The 19108-nt window shown below is 38.0% G+C and overlaps 1 protein-coding gene across 6 annotated transcripts in view; it reads left to right on the top strand.

Moving 5' to 3' along the window:
- Positions 1-19108, top strand: part of CPNE4 (copine 4) — a 256158-nt gene that overhangs the window by 71077 nt on the left and 165973 nt on the right. For all 6 annotated transcript variants that reach the window (XM_072033424.1, XM_072033422.1, XM_072033426.1 and 3 more), the window contains one exon: positions 4330-4517. In XM_072033424.1, coding sequence (XP_071889525.1) covers positions 4338-4517 — 180 coding nt within the window. In that variant the 5' untranslated portion in view covers positions 4330-4337. The remainder of the gene's footprint in view (positions 1-4329; positions 4518-19108) is intronic.

Here is a 19108-nt window from a genome sequence, read left to right on the forward strand (position 1 = left end):
TGAGTATTACCTATTGTAAACCTCTACAGGTTTTAGAGCATCTCCAGGTTGCTTGGGCCGTGTCCAGAGATGTTTTGGGTATCTCCAAGGATGGAGACTCTACAGCTTCTCTGAGCAGCCTGTTCCAGTGTTCAACCACAGTAAAAAAAATATTCTTTTGTTTAGTCAGAATTTCCTGTTTCAGTTTGTACCAATTGCTTCTTGTCCTGTCACTGGACACCAATGAAAAGAATTTGGCTTCGTTCTTTACTCCTCTCACCATCAGGAGTTTATACATATTATTAAGATTCTCCTGAGACTTCTCTTCTCTAGGCTAAACGGTTCCAGCTTCTCAGCCTTTCCACATATGATGGATGCTCAAGTCCCTTAATTGCCTTGATGGCCCTGGATTTGGTCCGCCAAGTCCATGTCTTTCCTGTACTAGGGTGTCCACAAATAGACATCCAGATGTGGCCTCAATAATGCTGAGTAGAGGGCAAGGACCACCTGCCTTGACCTGCTGGCAATGCTTTGCCTAAGGCAGCCCAGGAGGCTGTTGCCCTTCTTTTTTGTAGCAAATGAGCACGTTGCTGGCTCATGCTCAAGTCATTGTCGACAAGGACACCCAGGTCCTTTGTCCCAAAGCTGCGTTCTGGACAGTCAACCCCAGGGGTGCAACTTTACCCACAGATTCATCCCTGCCTGAAACAGCTTTTCCATGAATCAATTAAAAAATATCAGAAGAATACATCATTTTCTACTAAAATGGCTCTAATATGTCAGATATATAATAGTTTTGGGAGACTGGAACTGTCTTCCAAGATCCCTGCTTTTTCTTCATATTCCATAGGGTACATCAAGGTCTTTCACACTTTTTTGTTGTTGTTAATGTAATACATTTTTAGATTTCAGTACAGTGTACTTCAAGATGGCAAAGCATTTTTTTTTTCCAATTGGTATTACCTCCTTCCATGATGTTTCACCGTAGAGAGGTGAAAACATAAGGCCTAATCTTGCATCCTTGTTCCGTGCAGTCTAGCACTGGCTACTGAGTTTGTGTGGGAGGTGAAGTGTGGGTAGCACATGGTGATACACTGCTTTCCTGTTCTTAACGGGAAATGAAAGAATGTATGGAGCAGTGAATTGGAAATTTGGTAGTATGTGACCGATCACTTTGTTCGCTTCTTTTCCTAGCTAGGCTATCGTTTTCCTCTCACAGATACAGTGCTTAATCAGTGCATTCTAAAGCCATGTGGACATTGAAAGAATAAGGAGGTTATAATGAAACGAAGAAGGAAGAGCTTGTAGCAAAGAAAAATGAATAATTTATTTCTCCATCAATAATGTACGTAGTTAATTGGGGGAAAAATATCTTACGCATTCTAACTTGTCTATATTTACGTAAAATAATACTTTTTTTAGTCACTTTCAGTAGGCTCAAAATCTATTTCCCAGGCTCCCAACTTCCTGGTAACATGACATCAGTGCAACAGCCCAAACTGGTGATTATATTAAAAGAATATAATGGGACAAAAGAATAAGACTATGGCTTGATCTTTTCCATTGATAAATTTAGAACTTGTAAAAGATGAAGTAATAGTTTTAGTGATAAAGAGAAATATAATTTTATACTTAACCCACCATTCCAAAAAAAACAGTGTATAATTATTGTGGGAGGAAGAAAAATATCTCTCCACCTCATTCTGCTACTTTTTCCCCCTTCTCTTTAGTACTGAAATCATCCGGTTTAATTAAATCATCAACCTATTTCTGCACAAAGGATGACATTTCATTAATGATAGAAGATGTGCATGAGACAGAATTAACCCAATTTTCAAATGGATTTCAATTTGGAAAGGGCAGCATGTAAAAATGTCTTGTAAATGTGTGGAATGAGTTTGTTGAGCAGCTTTCTGAAGGAGATGGGATTATAGTATGACGAATAATTAGACAACAGTCCTTCCCCCCACCTCAGTTTCTAACTTTTTAAAATCCCAGTTGATGGAGATATAGGTAACTGACATCACGTAGCAGGGATATATTTATAAATAGAATGAAATGCAGAAATATATAAACAGAATGGAAAATTTGCTAGCAAAATACATATAACTGTTTATGTAACTTTTAGCTAAATAGCAGCCTTTAGTGGCTGTGTCAAAGTTGCCACCACCTTTCTCTGTTCTTTTTTTGGGAAGAAAAAAAAAAAGTGGCAAACAAAAAGATGAAAACTGGTCTCACGAATGCAGTTTTGAATCAACAGGTTTGGTAGCACTTTGCCCAGATGCTTACTGTGGTGCTTAGCTGAGATATCAGATATCAGGTCCCTCTTGCATGCAGGGCATTGCTCCTCAATTTATGATTTTATCAAAGTGGTTCAGATTAGGCTAGAGCCTAGTTCCCCTGTGTATGCTATCGCCTTCAGGCTAGGACTGCAGTCTTGCCATTACTCATGTGAATTGACCCAGCACAAAATGGGAAAGACTTCAAGATCTGAGAGATGCTGATCTATTTGCAGTTTCAAGAGTCTCAGCTAAAAATGTATGAGAAGCAAAACCAGCATATAGGAATACACAGGGCAGAAGCTGAGTATTCTCTTTGGGCTTAATAATGCAGCTTAATGCTGTTACCTTTTTTTTTTAAAAAAATATATATTATTTTTTATTTTTTTCCTGGTCACATTTCTTTCTTAGTGGCAAGTCCAAAGCAACACAGTTTGGGTGTCAGAATTTGCAGGTAACTGGGGAGGGCTGAAGGAGGCTGTTGTGATCTTCAGCTGTGGGAAACTATGACAGTGGTGGGTCACATTTCAAAAAGCCAATTTTACCATAAGGAGATACACCCATACGGGCTGGAAGAGGGTGGTTAGAGTCCGTCCACACCCATTTGACTTTGAAACATACTGAATCCAACAGTGTGGGTGAGGGTTTTCACAGCTGACTGTGGCTGTAGGGTAAATTGCTGTATAAATTTGAATGGGCTTGAAGAATTATAAATTGTTAACATGCTTTTCTTTCATCTGCACGGAGAACAGATTGTCTGACTCATTGTTCAAACTTAAATTCCCGAAGTTTCTTTGTATTTCTTATATGTTGACTCTGCATTGCAAAGTCTGCTTACTCTGAATTTACCGGTACCTTTCAAATTTTGCCTCTGTAATTCACAGGGAAACTGGATTTTTTGAAGATGGTTTTTGTTTTGATTTTATAAATTCTCAGCATTGGGGAAAGAAAACTTTAATTTCTTTTCCAAAACACCAAGATTTAACTTTTATCAAAACAGTCTCAAAAATCATTAATTTCTGAGCACTGGGTGACGTGGAAGAGACAGTGAGGAGGCTGGAAACAGCCCCCGAAAAAACTGTTGATGATCTGGTATGATAAACCTGCCCTCTAGAAGTATGAAATTAATCTTTTGCAGCCCTTATAAATGTGGGAGGAGAGGTGTGATAAGGGACTAAGCCTTCTTGTTAGGGACCAGATTTTTAGGGACCAGATTGGGAAGCTCAGAATGAGTGAGCCAATTGAGGTGTTCCCAGAGTCTTTGTTGATGAGAAATGAACATATAGTGATTTTTTTTACCTATCTCTGTGTTAAAAACAAGTTTTGTTGCTTCTGTTTGAGTAAAGGCTCAAGCTGCAACGTTTGTGGTGGTGGTGGTGGTGGTGGCATTTGTAATGAAGTAAGACCAGAGGTTGCCACTGTTTGAGCTGTGTGTGATCACATAATAGTGGTTTCTGACCTAAAAAGAGCAGACAGTGTTATAACAACAAGAATTGTCAGCATAAATATCCTGCCCTACTGCTTAGACCATCAATCCAGACTGATTTCTTGGGTTTGGGGGGAAGAAGTGCTCAGTGATAAACATGGAAATAGAGAGTAAAATGTATCTTGGAAGTTAAAGTTGATATGAAAGAGACCTGCTGAATTTACATACAGAGTTTCTGCAAGGTGAAATGCATGCTTTTTAGGTGTACTCCTGCAGGTTGCAAGAGTGCTGAACAAATTTATTGAAGCCTTAGAATAAGGCACTCTCAGGAGAAATTGAGAATTACCTCTGTCTGTCCTTTTTCCAGGGAAAATGTGGTCCTGAAAGCAGGAATAGGGCTGTATGCTGAGCTCATGGTTCACTGCCAAAGTTCAGGGGCATGGTGGAAAGTTTCATTCTGAAGCTGGCTTATTTTGGAAAATATGAGATGATGTGTTCCTTTCTTCCATAGATACTTTTTTTTTCCCCTCTTGTTCACAATGGCAGGGTCTTATAGGCTAGCAGAACACTGTGCTGACATCTGCATGGATGGAAGGGATGTACTGTGCCTGCACTATTCTAAATGGACCTTTTCTCTCCTTACAGGAAAAGGAATGAAGAAAATGAGCAACATCTATGAATCAGCAGCCAATACCCTGGGAATTTTTAACAGCCCATGCCTGACTAAAGTGGAGCTGCGAGTTGCATGCAAAGGCATATCAGATAGGGATGCCCTCTCCAAACCAGACCCTTGTGTCATCCTTAAAATGCAGTCGCATGGCCAGTGGTTTGAGGTGAGTGTTTAATAAAATGAAAATAATTCTTATGATGCTTTAGAATGGCATAACAAAACTGAGACAAAATTCAAATAGCAAGAGCAATAAAGAGAAGAAGCAATTGGAAGCCTGTGGCAAAATCTTGTACGATAGATTTTCCATTGACTCTAACACTTTGAATCAGATTCTTAATGATACTTTGAACTTCTCTTTGGAATCCCTATTAAACATTAAGATGATTAAAGTATAAAGCATCATAAAACTATTCCCTCTAGACATTCTTGTTTCATAAAAGCTATATAACAGCAGAGAGAATGATAGTGACCATTATAACATGCTTTCCAATCAAAAGAAGTAAAATCCTGTGGAAGAGAGGAGTATTTATTACCAGTTGGCAAGGAATTCAATAACAGCAGTTTGATTTTCAAATTCTGAGCATTGCAGTTGGATTCATAGTTGAAGTTAGTAGCAAAAGCTAATGCATTTGCCTTATCAATTTGCATTGTATTTTAGATTACACGTTTGATAAGAAAAATAATAACAGCGATTTTAATCTTAGATAACACGAGATTTTAATCTTAGAAACCATTTGAATGATAAATAGAAACAGGATGTCCTAGAAACATTCAAATTGTTAATGAAGACCATTAAACTCAATGTTAGATTTTAAATGAAATCTTGGTGGTTATTTTACTTAAAAGTTACACTTGAATGTCTGTGGTTAATCAAGCTAAAAGGCATGAAATTTTATGGAGAATATGCATGAGAAAACAAGGTATCTGTCAAATCCAGTTCTTCTCTCTTTTTGAGTGAGTATTTATCCCTCACTTTTCAACAGTTTCAGCATTCAGAATACAACAGTTTTCTGTAAAAAAGAAAAAAAAAAAGCAAAACAACCTGTGAGTATATGTAGAAAGGAAAATCCTAAAATGTTGTGTGTTTTAATTCAGTGTGTTCAACCAAGTCTGTCAGATTTCAGCAGTCTTATTCCAACTGTGTGGTTTTGATCTGTGGATCTTTGAAAATTTTCCAGTGCAGGGTCAGCACCAGCAGAGCAAACTTCAATGTTTTGTCTGTAGTCTTGTTCTTTTCTCAGTTTGTTGCTGTGTAAGCATTAGATAGGTCTCTTGTAGAAAACAAGTCTTTAAGTAAAAGTAATTGTCTAAATCTCCCTTCTTTTAATTTAAAGCCATTCCCACTTGTCTTATCATTGTCTTCCTGAGCAAAAAGTTGCTCTCTGTCTTTTTTATAAGCCTTCTTTAAGCTAAAGCTGCATAAGGTCACCCCTGAGCCTTCTCTTTTTCGGTCTGAACATCCCCAGCTATCTCAGTCTTTCTTCATAGGAGAAATCCAGTGTCTTCATGTAACTGAAATATAAGGTGATATAATAGGAGGGGGGGAAAAAAGGAATTTTAGCTAGTCATGTAGAAAGGAGCATTTAGTTATGCTACGTGGAATTATTCAAGTAGTAGGAATTAAACAAGTAGTGAATTAAACGTCAAAATAAGTGAAATGCTCTTGATTGGAAAGGACAGATCCAAACTTTTGGGGCCATTTCAGTTCTCCGAATAACTAATAACTTTGAGTACATTTCACACAATTTCTCCCTGGACAGTCATGGGGAGGGTAAGTAGATTTAAATTATGTATTCTTAGGTTGTAATGGAGGTTCCCTTCATTTGATGTGGTTTTTAATTTGAAAAGTGCTTGAATAGAGAAATTCTTGCAGAACAGATCTGCTTGCTGATACGATTGTCATCTTACGGCAGTTGCTCCTACTGTCTAATGAAAGTCCAGGGTATTCATTTTAGTATGAACAAAAAGTTTTTATTAGTTCGTGTTCCTATCAGTGCTGCAAAGCTAATACAGCTATGGCATGATGAGCCATTTCCTATTCTGGCCCTCACATTCTCAACAGAATTTTTAATTAAGTTCCAATTGCTGAATTAAATTGAGCAGAGTCACTCAGGTATATCTGAAGACATAATTTGGCTGGAAGAATCATCTGCAGATGACAATCAGTGATCCAGCAAGACCTGAGACTGTAGACAGACTAATAATTAAAAAAAAAAAAAAAAATCTAGTTACTGGTAAAGTGAATACATTCAATGCAGAAGTTACTGAATGACAACACAAAGACAATTGGAATGTAAGAGTTTTTTATCTGTGGATTTAATGAATTCATGAAGATGTTGTGAACTTAAAGACACTGGAAAGCCCTTATAGGTTTGATGTCTTCAAATAGATTGCAGCAAAATTTCAGTATACATTAAGGGCTACTGAATAGGGAGCAGCTGGGTTGAAGGTGCCTGGTCTATATGTGTTAACCTGTCTACAGGTTATGGTCTATATGTGGTTGTGCTCTTGCAAGTAGGTGCTGTAGAAATGTATGGAAGATAGTAAGGATGGCCTGAACAGCCCCAAATGGGCCAGAGGCAGCTGAAGCTGGTGGGTTTAACCTATTGAGATCGCACTGTCCATGAAACTAGAGATGCGAGGAAGTGGTAAATTGGTGGATTCACTCTACAGAAGCAGATGGTGCTGAAAGTGAGGAATCTGTGCATATTTGGGAAAATTTTGACAAAACATGGCAGCCTGTCCCTGTGGGAGAAAGTTTTGTGTTTTTTTTTTTTTTTTTTTTTTTTTTTCAGTTCTGCAGTGCCGTATGTGCATGTGTGTGCGCTTGTATAAATTATGTCACCCACACGTATAAATAGAGAATGAAAATATCTGTGCTGTTGTAGAGTGGGTAGGCGCTGTTTTCAGATATTGGACTGCATGTGTAGTTTTTATAACATGGCTGTGGGGTTTGTTTTGTTTTCTTTTGTTTTTCAAAGAACAGTCATTGGAAGGTGTCCATGGTACTGCACAGCTGTGAAAGCATTAGGAGCACATGCAGGACACAAGTACTCAAAGCAGCCTCAGTATTGTCCCCGGTTCTGGCACAGATATACTTGCTGTTTTTTTTTTTTTATATTCCTGTCTGGGTAGATGTTTCCCTAAAAACAAACATGCTCATGCACAGTGTGCACACAGCTCCCCACACGCCTATCTCTGTATGCATATTAATGCTGCCTGGAAAGTGCTGTCTCCACCAATGTAGAATTAAAATGCTATATTGTGTCTCCCAGGAAAGGGGTCAATCTGCTCTTTCTCTTGCAAGAAGTTTGCATTTTCAGCCTGAGATGACAGGGTGTGATGTAACAGAATTTGAGATTGTACTATCCGTATTTACTAAAAGACAAGTTGCTGATCCAGGGTTGAATTTTGGCTCTCCTGGGCCTTAGTTTTAGGCAGTTACAGTTGCAGAATGGCCAAATGTGGCATGCTTTTAATTGTTTAGGAGAATCATTTGATGGCTGTTTTTCAATATTAATTCGAGTTTAATTACTGAACTAAGCTTCAGGATGGTGAATAGCTGGATGGGGTACTGGAGTCAGGCAAAGGTATATGATGATAAACTAATTTTCTCCAATGATTATATTACCCACCTGCAGCGTGAATGTGCTTGTGTTATAAATGTTAATTTGCATGTTGGGCTGCAGTCTTCATCTGAGATGTGCTAGCGCGGAAATTGTCATTAACTTATTATTCCTGAGAAAGTAGCTTGGCCCTGTTCACAGGTTGTTATCTGCATATGGCAAGTACACGTGTTATTCCGAAAATCGGGCGTGTTGCTGAGCTGTGTCTCATCACACGAGGTTTCCATGAGATCAGGAGGTGTAATACAACCTGATGTAACCAGATGGGATGTGTTGGCTGTGCCTATGAAAGCACAAGAGCAGCTTTGGACGACAATAACCATGTCTGGAAATCAGGGAGGGTTTCCTGTACCTGTATTCTTAGAGCTTTCTGCAGCAGGACATGGAGTATCTGCTACCTTGTGTATTTAAAGAGTCAACAGGCATTCTTGCTTTTTTTCCTCTAAGTTCTTATTAATCTTGAAGTAAGAGCAGAGGAAATAAAACAGCACCAAAGACAGCATGCGGTTGCTAAAATTCGTGTTGATGGAATGGGGTGATTTTTGTTGGATGGATAGCTTTGTTTACTGAAATAGATTTTTATTTACTTTTTCATTAAAATGGTGATTGAAGTCACAAATTCAGTGAAACCCAGGGAGTTTTGATGGAAGCGCATAGGGGAAAACCACAACTTTTCATCTTGATGTTTTCAAGATATAAGGCAGTGACTTGTCATTTAGCACGGCACTTGATTTCAAGGATTGGTTTGATTTGCACCTCCCCCAGAGGAAACTCGTTCACTCTTTTCTTTTGCTTTGACCACTAACCCAGTACAGCTGCATGGACCCTTGTGTAAGCAAACGTAAGAGAGAAGTTGGCTTGGAAATGCATTGAACTGATTAACACACAAAATACCGGTGGAGTCTACTGAATAGGCTACTTAGGAATCAAGCTACAGGAAGGATACTGTCTTGCTCTTCAACTTTATTTGCTTTTCCCTTTAGTTCTCGTTAATTCTAGCATTCTTCTCTTTCCTCCTCCTCCTCTGCCTCCTCACTTGCCTCAGCTCCAGATTTCCAAGTGTCTGCTGCCTCCTTTTGCTCCTCTGCATTTTGGAAGATGGGGGGGGGGGGGGGCTCCCTGCCCCTTCCTAGCATGGGGGAAGGATCTGAAGAGAAGACCTTGAGGCAGACTTCTGCTACTTGTTTCCATAGATACCCAAAAGTCTCTCTTGTGTTATCCATCTGTGGCTGTTACAGCCCACCACAGAAGCCAACGAGCCATGAAATAGGGGAGTCTGTGGGCTGACACGTTCCATGACTCTACTGAACCATTCCAAAATAATTACAAAAGCACTCTGAAGAGAATATATATATATTCTTTGCTGTATTTATTTGATGTTTTATATATATATTTTTTCAGTTCATATGGATGAACAGACTAATAGATGAAGCCCTTGGATGGAAAAGAAGGTTTAATTATCAGAAAAAAAAGAGCTACCGCCAGCAGTAGCTATACAGAGCCAGCTTTAAGGCTGGTCTAACCCTTGTCTCGCATCTGCTGGTTGGTGACAGTGAAGAAGTGTGTGTGCGATCAGGGAAATGTCAAAGTGTCTTTTCAGCTTGCTCTGCCAGTCTCCAGCTCAGGGACTTCTTAAAGGGGTTGCTTATGGCTTTGTAACTAGCAATAGTAGATTTAATTTCCATAACTCAGTTTCAAATCATTTAATTTTTATTTTTTTTTTTATTTAAAAAATAAGCTTTCAAAATACCCTGGGACATACAGTTCTGTACTTGTTCTTCAGTTGAGTAGTTGTTAAATAAGGTAATATTACTTGTAATTTTATTTTATTTCTTTGAAACTGCCACTTACTGATCCATTTTAAGTTCCTTGTTCCTGTATTGGAGGAGACACTGAAAATCCGTATTAATTTTCTCAATACAATTTTACATTTTAATCTTTTGATTTGTCTGTCACTGTGTTAGGTGACAACTGTAATGTCCTGTATTTTGAAGATTAATATAACTGTCCCATCAAGGAGCATAGATTAGTTTGGATGGTTGGTTGAATGAGCCACTTTTATTTCAAAATACTTCAGAGATGCAATGCTGAAAGCTTTTACTATATTCCCATAGAGATTTTCAAGCAGTAATTTGAGATTTTTCCTGTGCTTTAAAGAGTTGTGAGGCATCACAAAGAATTGGTTTATTGGATATTTGGTGGCTTTGGGGATTATTATTTTTTTATGTTATTTTTATGGTTTTTAATGTTAGCTAGAGCAGATTCTAGATGTTTTTTTTCATGCTAAGATTTCAAATTGGTGAACAGACATCCTGTACAAATTAAATTGTAAGGTTGAGATAATGGTAAGATGAACATACCAGATTATGCAGATTTTTCTCTGGAAAAAAAAAAAAAGTGTTATGAAGTCCTGATGAGATGTTTTATGTCAGGTTATAAATGATTTGGTGAAGGGGAGGTGCTTTCACTCAACAGCTCTCATGAAATTAGCTCCTCTCATTGTGAAGCAACTTCTGATTTACGTGTTGGGGTTTCTTATCTTCTGGATATAGGGAAGGTCTGACAATTGAAAATACTACCTGCATTTTTTCTGACCAAAATTAAGGACAAGTTTTTAATGAAATATTTCAATAGATTTATTGAAAATGCCTTTGGACTTACGCAAATCTTGGCTGATGAAAGTCAATGGGGCAGAATTGAGTCTTTAATTGCAGTGATCAAGACTTTCATCAGAAAAGTAGGGCAATGAGATTCTTTTTAATGGTAGCATGGGGCCAAGGGCCTACTATGTATGATTGGAGCTGATAGTCTTAGTTGTCTGGCTTGTACCACCCAGATATCTGAGGTCCTTAGAGCACCTAGCCTTGTGCACAGATCTGTGCAAATAGTGACCTGTTAGCAAAAGTGGTGATTATTCACCTTTGCACCCAATAAGAAGAAATAGGACTGGTCTTGCTGCTTTCATTTCCCAAGGAGTATTACTAGAAGATGATGATTAAGAGTTTCACAGGTGACGTTAGAACCTTCTTGTTCTGACTCCTCAGACAGAAAGCTGTGATTTTATTTACTCCACAACAATGTGCCAAAGTATATGGCTTCATTAGCCTATTGTATCCTCGTAATTCAATATTGTATTTTTCTTTCTTCTTGTTCATTAGGTATTTGTTTGATACTAATGAATGCTTCTTTGCTTAAAAATACTTGGTAGCCTCTGTTGCCCCCAAGATTTGCTTTTGGCTTCTTTCTGCTGCTGATAAATTACGCATAAGTCTTTCTGTATGGTGAGAGTGACAAAGTCAGCTCCTCTTTCTCAACCACCACTGGAAGTCTGTGGGGTCAGGCTATAGGCTAATTGAATATTTTATCTCAATCCACTCTCAGCCTGAATTCATCTCATTGGATATTTTACTTTCCAACACTCAAGATTTTACAGGCCTACTCTGTTCCATGGGTTTGTCAGTTGAAGAGCTGCTGTCATTAAGTGTTTCAGGAATAAGAATTTTTTTTTTCACTTGGGCATGGTCCTGTTCTACAGTTTAAGCAGAGGCCAGCAAATCACTAGCTCTTCAGAGAAACAGAGTTAGTTTGGTATCTTTCCTTGTAAATTTGCAGCCTGATGTGGGTATTTAAAAATGACAAGCTTTTTGAAAAACCATTTAATTGTAATCAAGACAGGTGGGACTCGACTGTGCAGTTTTCCCTCATATTCTACAGAACATCTTTCATAATATTCTGTTAACTCCTCATACTTTGAGTACATTTTTATGAACATAGATGCATAAACGCAAAATGTAGAATTGCATTTTATGGTACTCTCCTTTTTAAAAAGAAGCACAACTCTTTATTTCCCAAGTCTTTCCCAGCTTGTTATGCAAAGTCAGAAGTCTGAAAACTAAAGGTTGTAAATCGTTTGTGTTGGCAAATATTTTATTAAAGTGGGCACTGGGAATATTTTTCCTCCTGTGTCTAGTTTAGAAACATGAACTTCATTAGCTCTTGATGAGATTTTTCTTTTTATACCCCAGATAGTAATAAGTGACTATTTATTTTAAATCCATTTTATAATAACCTATTTTGCCTTTATCCTTTATCCTATCCATCACTGCTGCTTTCTCTTGAGCTTTCTCCCTGCCTCAGCTTTTAGATGTAGCCATAGTGCTTTTTTCCTCTCTCTCTTTTTACATCAACTAGTCTTTAAATTTAAACTCATTTGAATTGGACAGATTGTCTCAACTGAAGTCAAATGCTGTCACTTTGAGTCAATATATATGAAATATCTTAATGTTCCACTAGCTCAAACAGCAATCTCTGCTGCTGTAGTGCAGTTTGTGGAACGTGATGCAGGCATAAAGGAAAGAGAAAACTTGCATTGTGGAAGTCATTTTTTTTACCGAGAGTGGTCGTGTTTGGGCTGGCTGCTTCCCTTCTACCAGAGCTGCAGGATCTTTTCCTGCAGCAGGAGCAGGATGATGGGTTCAGGTCCTATCCGTCCAACTAAATCTCTTCAGGTCCCCTGTCCTCATGTCATGGCAGAGTGAAGAAGTTTTTCTCATAGTTTGCATGAATGAATAGAAACAAGTGTAATCCTGGAAAGTCAGGAGGGAGAACTTTCATGGAGAGGTGATAAAAGCAACATGGTCTCTCCGTGGTCCCATGGCTTGGAGCATCCTCTACTGGGAATGTCTGTTGTTGGGACCAATTTTCAGGAGCCTTCCATCTGGTAAATCTGGGAGAACCATGGAAATAAAAGGATGGGAAAAAAAAAAAAAAAGTGGGATCACAAAGTAATTTGTCAAATAAAAAGGTTACCTGCTTAAAAACAGTTTACTGTACTAACTTAGATGAGAAGCTGAATGACTTGTACACGTTTACATCCTGTTCCATGATCCAGGGAACAGTGTCTTGAGAGCAATTTCTGTGTAGCCATCCTCCAGGTGCCGTTTTCAGTTAGTGTACTACCATGGTTTTGCAAAACAGGCTATACACATATCTTTTTATTTGTACCTGTGAAGGAGGGAACTGGACTGGGTGTCTGGTTACCATATTTCTCTGTGCCTTTGCAAACATCTGTGTGTTGTTGCTGGTAGAAATATCTTGAACGGTTTTAGGCTGCCTGAAAAGTTTGCTTCATCTGAACTGGTGAGTGACGGCAGACGTGAAATATGGAGAAAACAATGGAAGGAGTTTTCTATCCTTGTATGTATCTCATTTGGTCAAAATACTCTGGCTGACAAACTATACAATTTATTTAATAAGCTTTTTGCCCCATGAACAAGGTACTTGAATTAATTTTTTCCCCACAGTTGTGAACATTTTGCTATTGTTATTGAATTTTCATCAGTATTTCTGATTGTCTTAAGACATGCTTGGAAATACTGCCTGTAGCCATGCTATTTGGTAGTACTCAATTCATGCTTCACTAACTTTTCACAACTTTTTCTCAGAATAGCTTTCCACAGAGCTGTGACGTTTAAACAAGGGTCTCAGTGATATTAATAAAACAGGAGCTTTCTAATATTTACTTTTTAAACCAGGTCAACTCTTGTTGGTTTGTCATGTAAGTAAGTTAAAAAAAAATAAAAGGAAAAGAAAGAGCATTCACAAAGTTTTCAAAATGACGACGACAAGAGGAAAACGAAGGCTTTCCAATGCCCATGCTGCTTTGGCAAGACTGGATAACTGGCTTGTTTAAATCAGTCATGATTTGTATATCTACAGAATAGATATGAAGTTGTCGTCACCCATAAGGCTAAATTCTGGTGTATGGTATTTACTACTCTTCATCTTACACGGAAGATATATATATATACATGTATATATATATATATATATATATATATATATATATATATATATATATATATATGGTCATGAACAGATCTGGGGGCTTGCAAATACCCTTCTTTTTATGTCTAGTTGGGAATAATTCTCTTTTACAGCAGAAAGAAATCAGCATAATAGTCTGTAAAATCTATAGTAGTAAGCCCTGATTGGACAAAAAAGGACACTTGGGCTTATCTGTGCACAAGTGAGTCATGACAGCCTTTAAGCAGAAAGATGGACTCATCAGGTAAAGGAACTTAAGGGGGAGAAGTACCCTTGTTTTAAAGTGTCCCTGAGGGGCAGAGATGGAGAAGCCTGCACTGAGAAGGCAGAGATGTTGGGAAATCTTAAACAGTGGTTCCCTTGCAGTCTAAGGCTAAAAAATAAATAAAAAATTGACAGCAGTGAAGAGTGAGTTAAGAAACAGCTTGCTTTCTCTATATCCCTCTCTACTCAGGAGTTAAAACAAAGGTTGTAAAGTAGAAGCTGTGATGCCTTTTCTCATGTGATACTGTACTAGGTTGTTGCGGATATAACTCTTCATAAGAGTTTTGTCAGTAGCATTCAGCAAAGGAAGGAAAACAAAGAGCTGATAACAAACATGTAAGTAATTAGAGAAATGTTAATGCTACTTTAAAAGAAAAATAAAAAAGGTTCCTGATGAAAAGGCATCACAGAATACCAGTAGCTCATGTGGTTGAATTACCTCAGGGAGAACTTTGCTGCAATCCAGTCCCAGTCTGTAAAGTGAGGGGATGCATTATCACTGCACTTGGCTTTAAGCCTCTCTGGCTGCTTTGAGTATGCTTTGGTATAAACGGAAAGGAGAAATGCTACAGTTCTGCATGGGAGGAGTTACCATGCTGCCATTAGCAGCCCAGTGTTCAAAGAAAAGCATTTTTGATCCTTTTGCTCGCTTTCCCTGCAGTTTAATTATCTGTCAATCAGATATGTAGTTTTTAAACTCCAGACGAAGAGTGAAAGCCTGCTTTTATCATGGGCAGGCAGACACGCATTGCAGATTAGCTCAGCGATATGTCTGCCTCTCATGAGCTATTTATTACAGATACACAAACTTCACGCATCTCCAGGACAGATTTTAAGCCTGACTTGACTTTAGTAGTCTGACAGATTGTGATAAACCTACAGTAAACAGGAATCTTTGGAGCTGGTTTGTAAGTAGATAATTCATTTGATTGACTTGGTCTGTTACTTCTTAACCTGTAGGATCAGAATGGGGCAGACAGATTGTCAGCAGCCTGAACTTCTGCTTTGACTGGGAGGGATTTTAAAGCTCAATATGAATTGTTTCATGAAGGTCCCAGCAAGGGAAGAGCCGTTACAGAAGACTGAGAACAACCGATTTAGGAAAACAGGCAGACTCAATGTGAGTGTTCTTTGGAAGGTCTTCTATTCCAGTATTTGCTGCCCAGAGATACCATGAAGTTGATTTTGTTTAAAATCAGTGCATAACAAGGTACCATCCTGTTGATATGGACTGTTGGAGCTTAAGTTTATGCCAAGGAAAGTAAAAGCAATTTCCCTGGAAGTATTTTTCATCTTCGCTCGTATTTGGTAGTAGCTTAAAAATATTTTTGCATTAGTTATGCTGTAATCGGGCCAGAATGTAGACCTCATGAAATCTAACTGAAAATTGAAGTGTCCAAACTACATTTCCATATAGATATGGTGATCTTATCTGTTAACAGATATTTTCAGTCTTTGCGTGTTGCGTGTTTTTTTTTTTGTTTGTTTTTTTCCATTTTAAGAAATGGAACGGATTGATGTTTCTTCTTTTTCTCCTTGAAATCTTTTGACTTTCACATATAGAAAATAAAATTCAAGCTGAGCCACTTTGCATCAATTATCTACATAGCGCTGAACTGAGATTTTTTTTTGTGTAGTTTGTAGTATTCAAGTTGTATGTGATACTTGTGGGTGTTTAGAGCAAACACAGAGCAGAGTACAAAACCAGAGGGTATTTCTGCATAAATTACTCCCCTCCCATCCTGATTTCCATTAAAAAAAAAAAGCAGAAACTGTTTCACAATAGGTTTCTGTCTCTTTTGAATCTTACTTGTCAAATAAAAAGGACTTTTTGCCCGTCACCTCACAGCTTGCAGACCACCTCATTGACTAAAGCGTTCTTCTTGTGCTTGTGCAGCAGCTTTGCTTTTAGTTGTTTTACATTTTCACTTTGGAAGCTAAGACTGCATCTCAGAAAAATGCTAGAATCACAATTTCTGCTTTTGTTCTTTTTACTACCCTTTGTGTTCTTCCAAAAGAAGATCCTAGAAGGTGATGTGTGAACTGATTATCTCAGAGTAGTAAAGCTCAGAGCTGAAAGTGTCCCGTGTTCCTGGCAGAGGTGGCTACTACCAGCAAACCACTGCTGCTGGCAGGAAAGCAAACTACTTTTACTGATCTTGGCTCTACACAGCTGCTACTCACCAAAAATCTCAGGACACTGTGGACAGTCTATACAACACCTGTACTGCCCGGGTGTAGGTTGCTTAGGTGATCAAGCTTGACAGATTTACTTGGCTTTTGTTCAAAATGTCATACGTAAAGATGGTAAAATGTGTGATGAGCCAATTCTTGGTCTAAATAATCTCCCATGGGATACTTTATAAGTCACTGGAACTGGAATCATTGCTGTAGTTCCCTATCAATAATTTCCAAGTTCAAAGACAACACATCATGTATTGTCTTCTGTATTGTTCAAGCCAGTTTCTTTACAGTTTAGTTGAAATTCATAATCAAATATTAACTACAAGTATCTAAGGTAAATCTCATCATTTTGTGAGATGCTCAGTTTTTGTTCCACACCTGCATGCGCATGATTTTGTGGTTTTGAAGCAGAAAACTATCCAGCTTGATAATTACATTTTGTCTTGCTATACATAATCAACAGGAAAATATGGGTATGGAGGCTTTTGTTCTTCAAGTGCTTGGAAAAACTCATTATCTTACTATGGCATCAGCAAGCTGATACACGCCGTGGGTATAGAACTGGCTGCTGGTGTAGAACCAAGTGCAACATATCACTTCTCTATGCTGCTTTTGGGAAACATTACGGTGATCACTGAACCTTGTTGTATTTAACTTTAAATGCTGTTTGAGGACTGATTAGTCTGCTGTAGTCTTGCTACATGTGTAAACTTAAAAGCTTATAGTATGTCACTGTCACACTAACTATGGACTAGATTCAAGAACCTTACTGCCCTGGCTGCCCTTTCGATTCCCATGGGCGCATAAACTGTTCTGTCACCGACAGTGACATTTATTGTTTAAAGCCATATCTTCATTTCTCCTACCTTATTTTGGACATACCAGCTGCTATGCATGTTTTTCCTATTCTGCACAGAAAAATGCAATTTAAAGACCTGCACTTTTGTTTCGCCGTTTGACGTTGTGGCCTTTATGTTGTCAGCTCATCCAGCGTTTCAGGTATATTTACTGCCTGCTGCATGCTTAATTCTGTTCAAGGCCCTGTGCTTGCCTGCTTGCTTCCTTGGTTCTTTTTTTTCTTTAATGTAAATCACAAGATAGTTCTTTTATCAGGTTTGCATTAATCTTATTATTTCTCTTTATAAAGAAAGCTATTTGTATTTTTTTTCAGGAGTGTCCCTTCTATCTGTAGGGTCAACGGTTTTACCTGATGTTTTTTTGTTTAGCTCAGGGATTCGGTCACTTCCAGATTGTTAGAGCCAATTTAACTTATTTATTAATTTATTTATTTATTATTTAATATATATAGTTGCTTCCTTTTCAGGAATGTGTTGAGATTCTCTAAATTTTGGAAACAATGTATCATAACTACCCCATGGTGGACAGTGAGACTTACACTTAGTAAAAGTTAAAATTCTACATGCAGCTCCAGGTCCTCACAAAAGCGTTATTTTGCAGTTCAACTTCTAGGTGATGCTGTTTGTTTTTTAAACTTCCAGAGATTTTTTTTTTTTTCACACAAATTTTCATTGGTTGGGGATTTGCTGCTCAACATCAAATCGCATTATTGGCATTGAAAATAAAGTACTTGCAGGGCTTGCATGCTCCTTTTTAAATTTATTCTATGGATTTTGCTTTTTAGGATTTATCCAGTACTGTAATGATTTAAAGTGACTGTATTCTGACCTTCAGGTGTCCCTGCTTTATGTGGAGGGAAAAAAAAAAAAAAGGTGGTTGCAAGTCTCAGGTTCAGTGGAAAATAACACAATGCATCTCTCTCAACTAGATTTTTGTTTCTGATTTTTTTTTTTTTTATTAAATTATGAAACCTTCCCATTTTATATAGCTAGGACTTAAAGAATGAAAGGAAATATTATTGTACTGTAAGGAACCATTCAAAAGCCTGAAGTTTTCCTTCATATTTTAGGAGAACTGTGTCAGCAGTTTGCTTGTGTTATTTTTGGAAGGGTAATACTAAGAACCCCAAGGAATACATGCATCTTTAATAAACTTTGAAACCAAGGAAGCCCATATTTTTGAATACATTTTAATTGTATGAGTTGGGAATATTTTTAAATAAGATTCTGCCACAGTGATGGAGTTCAGAGTTTATATTGTCACAGTATGCCTCTTTCCATCTGTATATCCCCTTTTAAAGCAGCTATATGCTCTTATTCATTTTACTGGAGCACAGCTGATGTGGGCTAATTATTTTTTTCCTCCCTTGCATTGTATCACTCTGCTTTTTCTGCTGATTTCAGCTGGAGTTGGAGGTCAGTCTATTTAAAGAGCACACACTTTTATCTTGATGTCTCTTGTGAACTGCTGTATAATTTGGCTACTCCTGGGGATCTTTGCGGTGAGAATACATAATTTACCGACCATCTGTCTGGCTTTTCCTTTCATTTCAGTTTTTCCTCCCCTTACCTGAAAAGGCTGCAGTTATGTAACACGTATGTAGAAGTGTAAGTAAACTGCTGGCCACGTTACATAGCAGGATTGTCATTCAAAAATCAACTTTGTGCCAACGTTTGCTGTTACTACATGAAATACAAAGGAAGGCTGGTGTGATGCACATACTACTGAAGAGATTTGTTTATAATAGATTAGTTTGCTCCAAAAGGAGTTTGAGCTTTTTCATAACATGATTGTTGATTTCTTGACAGCTATGTATTGCCCATGGCCGGTGTTCAGTATGCCAGGCTAAATCTTATTTCGTGACCAGCATTTTTTTGTAGCAGCTGAGAAACCTAGCTCTCCACAAATCAAAGACTGCTCAGATACAGAGCTACTGGAAATCCTGAATGTTCTGGGTGGGGGGCTCAAGCTAGTTACATTTGGGGATAGTATGTAT

Source organism: Anas platyrhynchos, chromosome 2 (genome assembly GCF_047663525.1).
Source record: "Anas platyrhynchos isolate ZD024472 breed Pekin duck chromosome 2, IASCAAS_PekinDuck_T2T, whole genome shotgun sequence".
In the NCBI taxonomy this organism is placed as follows: Eukaryota; Metazoa; Chordata; class Aves; order Anseriformes; family Anatidae; genus Anas; species Anas platyrhynchos.